Source organism: Ranitomeya imitator, chromosome 3 (genome assembly GCF_032444005.1).
Source record: "Ranitomeya imitator isolate aRanImi1 chromosome 3, aRanImi1.pri, whole genome shotgun sequence".
Taxonomy (NCBI): domain Eukaryota; kingdom Metazoa; phylum Chordata; class Amphibia; order Anura; family Dendrobatidae; genus Ranitomeya; species Ranitomeya imitator.
This window is the reverse complement of record NC_091284.1, coordinates 495,140,272-495,147,363: the sequence shown is the minus strand read 5'-3', so window position 1 is coordinate 495,147,363 and position 7,092 is coordinate 495,140,272. Positions and strand designations below refer to the sequence as shown.

The 7,092-nt window shown below is 50.9% G+C and overlaps 1 protein-coding gene across 1 annotated transcript; it reads right to left on the bottom strand.

The window, feature by feature from the left end:
- Positions 1 to 685: 685 nt before the first annotated feature.
- On the bottom strand, positions 686 to 3,991 carry POU3F3 (POU class 3 homeobox 3). The gene has a single exon (XM_069757634.1). The coding sequence runs from the start codon at positions 3,501 to 3,503 to the stop codon at positions 2,160 to 2,162; it is 1,344 nt and encodes a 447-aa protein (XP_069613735.1). The 5' UTR covers positions 3,504 to 3,991; the 3' UTR covers positions 686 to 2,159.
- Positions 3,992 to 7,092: the final 3,101 nt, after the last annotated feature.

Sequence of the window (7,092 nt, the reverse complement as noted above, 5' to 3'; positions counted from 1 at the left end):
CCCCAATGTGCCCCAGGATCAGGATTATTATTACTGGGGCCAGCTCTATGTAGATGAATGGTCACCCTGAGAGATCAAGTCAAGCTTCTCAGAACAATGAGATCTGCCTGGATGCCAATGGCAAGAGGCCTGGGAGAGAGGAGGCTCAATGTGCTCCTATGCACAAAGGAAAATAGTACTGGTGATGAGCCCAGAAAAGGTATACAACATAACCATATACATGACATCCCACAAGAAGACCCCCATGCCAGGAATCAGCAGAAAAAAAACCCCAAAATATCTCAAGGAGGATGGGATCTAAGCGATGTCCTACATCATAAACACAGTGCAATGATTCTCTAGTAGTAATCCACTACACACAACCACAAAAAGGGTTAATCAAGAATCGACACAATCCCAATAAATAATAGTCAAAAAGAATAATAACAGCCTCTTTTCTGAACTTAAACGATTTTTTTTGTGGCAGTGTAAAAAAAAAGGATTAACGAAAACAATGCAGACCTGAGCTTTTTTTTATTACTATTATCATCATCATCATCGCTATTATTCCTCATTAGTATTACTAATAATAGAAATTGATGAAATGCGTCTACCGATGGAACTTTGCTGAGAGGGGCACAAATATCTGGAAACGGGTAAACAACTCATCGATAAATAGACAGAAATCAATACCCTTTATGTCAACTTTCACATGGGTACAACTAGTGTTAATTTTTAATTAAAGGGCACAGATGAAATTATGGAAGACAGCAATGACAGGCGAAAAAAATAATAAAAATTAAAAATTAAAGAAAAGTGTTCTTAAAGCATCAAATGTCAATAGTTCGCTGTAGAGCTGGAAGGTTTCCTCCAGTTATACGCATCACACACAGACAGATCCGTCTCATTCTAACAAATTTATTTTCTCAATCATCTCTTTACGGAAACCACTACGAAAATTAAATTACAATCAAATGATCACATCAAAAAGAGACCATTGTCACCTGTCCGTATTTCTTTTCAATTGTGATTTGTGCTCGTCTGGAAAAAAAAAAAGATAGAAAAACAAACAAAAAACAACAACAACTAAATAAAAGCAAAATAATATAAAAAACACGATTTTAGGGGGAAAAAATAAATTACCGTTCTGCAGCAGTTTATAGGTTTTCTGAATAAAATATTAAAAGGAGTCATTTGATGAAAATATAAAGCACGTTTTCTTGTAGATCAGCCAGGGATCTAATATTATTATTCTTATTATTTAGCGCTGTGGTTTTTTTTTTTTCTTTCTTAGCAGTCTGGTACAACAACCTAACAAAAAAGGACACTGCTTGGAAATTGCAGGAGTGGATCAAATCCTCATGGTTGGCAACGGACTAGAAGAGGTGTCGTGACAATAAGTGCACAGACAGAGGATCGGATCGGTCGATTATTAAATCCGTATTATTAAGAGTTTGTTTGGAGTCATAGAAAAGAACAGAACATCTTGGGGTCAAGACTTTAGAAAGAGCCAGGAGGAAAAAAATAAAAACAGGCCTTCTTATTGACATCTTCGAATGGGCTCCCTCTGGTGCCGACTGGGCCGACAGTTCAGGAATTTGTATTTCCAATGTATACCTTACAGTCAGTGTGGTGCCATGGGCAGATGGATTGGCTGGGTGGGTAAGAGGACACCTCGGTGTCTATGGCAGCCGGGCATCGGTGGACTTCTAGCCAGGGCTATGTGGCTAATAGTGGCTGCAAGTTCCAAGCAGCAGTTTAGTAAATGACCCTTAACTATTTTTTTTAGGGGGTAAAAAAAGGGAAATCACAAAGTCAGCCGCTGATATTGTGATGTGGGCACAGCCTGGAAATAACACGGGCAGGCATCGAAAGGAGTTGGGTTTTTTTTTTTTTAAAGTTCATTTTCTGCAAAATTGGGGTGGAAGTTGTAAGGCAAATAAAAACAATATTAAAAATATAATATATATTAAAAAGCAATATGTGCAGTTCTCGGTGTCCACCCGTGGGCCCCAGCGCCAGTCATCGCCTGCACCCTTTCCCTCCCTCCATAGTGTCTGTCCATATATATCATTATGTATCTATTTATATAAAAAGAGCAGTGTGGGCGAGGGGGGCTGTGCGTGGCGGCTTTCTCCCGTGGCCTCAGTGGCCAGGCAGCTGCTGGGGGCCCACTCCAGTCATTGCACACTAGTCTGCAGCCCGTGGTGAGGGGGCGGCGTGTCAGCCCCCACAGTGCCCACCTGGGAGTAGACATCGTCTGGCGTCTGCTGCTGGATGCCCGGTGGGGTCATCCTCTTCTCCTTCTGCCGCCGGTTGCAGAACCAGACCCTGACCACCTCCTTCTCCAGCTGCAGACTGTCCGCCAGGTTGGTGATCTCTTGGGCAGAGGGCTTGGGGCACTTGAGGAAGTGGCTTTCGAGGGCGCCCTTGACGCTCACCTCTATGGAGGTCCTCTTCTTCCTCTTCCTGCCTTGGGCTGCGATCTTGTCGATGCTGGTGGGGCTCCCGGTGGAGGAGTCGGCCTCCTCCAGCCACTTGTTGAGTAGGGGCTTCAGCTTGCACATGTTCTTAAAGCTGAGCTGCAGCGCCTCGAACCTGCAGATGGTGGTCTGGGAGAAGACATTGCCATAGAGGGTGCCCAGCGCCAGGCCCACGTCCGCCTGGGTGAAGCCCAGCTTTATCCGGCGCTGCTTGAACTGTTTGGCAAATTGTTCTAGGTCATCCGAGGTCGGGGTGTCCTCGTCGGAGTGCGGGTCGTGGCTGTTCACCCCATGGTGCTGCTGCTGCTGCTGCTGGTGGTGCTGCTGCTGATGCTGCTGCTGGTGGTGGTGATGGTGGTGATGCCCAGGGTGGTCGCCCAGCTCCGGCGTGTCTCCCCTGACCAGGCCGGGGTGCACTAGGCTCTGGCTCCCTGGGGGAGGGCTCAGCATCCCGTTCACAGTGAATGCCCCGGACTGGGAATAGAGAAGCGCCTGCTGCTGCTGCTGCTGCTGTTGTTGCTGCTGCTGCTGTGCCCCTCCCGTCATAGACTGGAGGTGTGAGGCGGCTGCGGCTCCCCAGCCTCCCGGGTGTCCTTGGTGGGGTCCTAGGTGAGGCGGTCGGTGATGCAGGGCGGCCCCCGGATGCAGCTCGTCCCTCCCAGATCCCCCCTTCACGTCCTGCTGCTGCTGCGGGTGCTGCGGGCTGCCTGTCATCCCGACGGGGCTGCTGGACCAAGGAGAACCTGCCTCTGCTGCCGCCGCCGCCGCTGCCGCCGCCGCTGCCGCCGCATGTGGCAGCGCCGTGACCCACTGGTGTGCGTGGCTCAGCATGTGCCCACCGTTACTGGCAGCCATAGCCCCCTGCATGAAGTCACTCTGCACCATCTTCACCGTGGGATCCCCCCGGTAGCCGCCTGACACCGAGGTGACAGCTGCACTGCCCGGCTGCATGCCTCCTCCCCCCGAGTCCGAGTGCACGATGGAGCCAGGCGACAGGATGCCGCTGCCGGGGAGGTAGGGGTTAGAAGCTGCCGTGGCCATGGCTTCCCCCCGGGCCGCTGCTATCCACAGGTTTGGGGCTGGGTGTTCTCCTCCCCCGCAGCCTGTGTACGGTTCCCCCTTGAGATGCACTTTCGTCCTTGGAGGATGCTCCCGGTGCGGAGAAGCAGAGCGGGGGGCGCTCGGTCAGCTGGTCCTGGCGGAGGCACCGCGGTCACTGCTCTCTCCCGGGCGCCGGTGTGTAGCATAGATCACTCCGGAGATGGAGCCGCCGGGAAACTTCCTGCAGTGGGAGCGGAGCGTTACACAAAGTTGTGCTGGAGCTCGGGGTCCCCCCTGTGAGCGGAGCCGTGTCCCCGCTGTGTGTGCACGGGACACATCGTCCTGCTCATCCCCCGGAGCGGCTCGGGGTGCGGAGGAGCGGCTCGGGGTGCGGAGGAGCGGCTCGGGGTGCGGAGGAGCGGCTCGGGGTGCGGAGGAGCGGCGGGCGGTGCGCTCCACAACTCCTCTGGAACTTGTCCGGCGCTGACAGCTGTGTGTGTCCCTCCCTCACTGAGCGGGGACTGGAGAGTGTTTACCCTGCACGCAGCGCGCACACCACCACACTATCCCAAATACGAGCACGCCGAGCGCACGGCCCCCGCTGATTGGCTCCACGCTGCGTGATTGACAGCGAGGCGCTGACTGGCTCTGGGCGCGCACCCCCTCCTTCCGGCCCTTCCCATTGGCTGCTCATTAATTTAGGCAAAAGTGTCATAGGAGCCGGGACTGTGGAGCCCCTTCTGTACACAGCGCTCTGTATATATAGGGTAGTAGTGCCAGTGAGGGGTCTCCCGTCAGCTGCTGCCTCCACACACAGCTCAGGTCATCCTCAGCAGGATGCACACACAACCACAGCTCCTCCACTACAAGCTGCCTCTGCTGGGGGCTATGGGCAAAAGTCTGCACAGCCTTGCCAATGCATCCATGCCAGTGCCACCACGCCAATGCATCCATACCAATCCTACCACGCCAATGCAACCATGCCAATACAACCATGCCAGTGCCACCACGCCAATGCATCCATGCCAATCCTACCACGCCAATGCATCCATGCCAATCCTACCACGCCAATGCAACCATGCCACTACAACCATGCCAGTGCAACCATGCCAATGTATCCATACCAATGCAACCATGCCAATGCAACCATGCCAAGATATCCATGCCAGTGCCACCATGCCAATGCATCCATGCCAGTGCCACCATGCTAATGCAACCATGCCAATGTATCCATACCAATGCAACCATGCCAATACAACCATGTCAATGCAACCATGCCAATGCATCCATGCCAGTGCCACCATGCCAATGCATCCATGCCAGTGCAACCATGCCAATGCATCCATGCCAATCCTACCACGCCAATGCAACCATGCCAATGCATCCATGTCAATGCAACCATGCCAAGATATCCATGCCAGTGCCACCATGCCAATGCATCCATGCCAGTGCCACCATGCCAGTGCCACCATGCCAATGCATCCATGCCAGTGCCACCATGCCAATGCATCCATGCCAATCCTACCACGCCAATGCATCCATGCCAATCCTACCACGCCAATGCAACCATGCCACTACAACCATGCCAGTGCAACCATGCCAATGTATCCATACCAATGCAACCATGTCAATGCAACCATGCCAAGATATCCATGCCAGTGCCACCATGCCAATGCATCCATGCCAGTGCCACCATGCCAATGCATCCATGCCAGTGCCACCATGCTAATGCAACCATGCCAATGTATCCATGCCAATGCAACCATGCCAATGCATCCATGCCAATGCAACCATGCCAATGCATCCATGCCAATGCAACCATGCCAATGCATCCATGCCAGTGCCACCATGCCAGTGCCACCATGCCAATGCATCCATGCCAGTGCCACCATGCCAATGCATCCATGCCAGTGCCACCATGCTAATGCAACCATGCCAATGTATCCATGCCAATGCAACCATGCCAATGCATCCATGCCAATGCAACCATGCCAATGCATCCATGCCAGTGCCACCATGCCAGTGCCACCATGCCAATGCATCCATGTCAATGCAACCATGCCAGCGTTATGTGCCCACCACTATCTGTGGTGTGTATAGTCACTATAAGGCTACACCCGTATATTGTAGCATTAACCCTGTACCCCTGATCAGTAATGTCAGTAGTGCAGGCATCACCCCATAGTGGGGCCGAACCTGTCACAGAAGATGACATCACAGCACATATTTGCTATTATTATATATATGCACATATCACATGTACATATAGTTATTGACACACGTTTTATACATAGAAGCTTCCAGTGTGAGAGCAGGTCCCATAGGAGGGCCCCACTGGCCCGTGTTTTGGTGCCACTCTCTCTCTCTTTGCCTGGGATCACTGAGGTGGCCTGTGCTGTTTCCGCTTGGTTGCATCCACCTCATCTCCCCCTTCTTCTTAACTCCTTCAGGAAGGATTTCAATAGAAACAGACAATATGGAAATTCTAAGAGACCTTCTAGGCCTGTAGTGGGCAACAGTGTCGGGTTCTACTGTACTGTTCTCCTAAAGTTAGGGTGGGAAAGGGGGATTCACTCATTCATTCTTAGCATGCACAAATTCACATGAATAAGTGTGTGTGTATATATAAATCCTATATATGTATATATAGAATAACTTCATTGCTGTGCTGCCGTACAGTGCACAGGGGTAGGACCCCCGGTCTGCTATGATTTACCAGAAGCCCCCCCAGAGGTGGAGTACTTACATGCATGGCAATGCTGTGTACATATGTATTATGCACCTACATATATATTTGTCAGTGCATGTACATCCAAGTGTGGTCCGTGGCCTGCCTATATATATATCACATATATACATCATACACACATATATCCACATAGTCACACACGCACACACACGTCTGCGTGTGGCTCAGTGGACTGCAGAAGATTATATATATATATATATATATACCCTCTATATATACTACATATATATTAAATATATTACACACACAGATATGCATATATGTATTTAGTTACACACATATATTAGTTACACATGCCATGGACTATAGCCCCCAACCTGGATCTGCCCCATCCACCTCCCCTATGCCATGGACTATAGCCCCCACAATGGACCTGCCCCATCCACCTCCCCTATGCCATGGACTATAGCCCCCAACCTGAACCTGCCCCATCCACCTCCCCTATGCCATGGACTATAGCCCCCAACCTGGATCTGCCCCATCCACCTCCCCTATGCCATGGACTATAGCCCCCAACCTGGATCTGCCCCATCCACCTCCCCCCACAGCTCCTACCCAACATCCCCTCAGTCCCTATCCCTATTGCCTCTATACACTTGCTTTGGCAAAACTGATGTGTATTTGGTCCTGCCAATAAAGCTTCTTTGAATCTTGAATCTTGAATCATATATCTGTGTGTGGCTCAGTGGTCTGCAGGGGATATATATATATATATATTGTACACCCCCCATATATCTGTGTGTGCGGCTCGGTGGTCAGCAGGAGGATATATATATATGATACACCCCATATATCTGTGTGTTTGGCTCGGTGGTCAGCAGGAGGATATATATATATATT

Excerpts from the sequence above, each read along its gene's own strand:
- POU3F3 (XM_069757634.1), bottom strand. The coding sequence starts at position 3,503 with ATGGCCACGGCAGCTTCTAACCCCTACCTCCCCGGCAGCGGCATCCTG.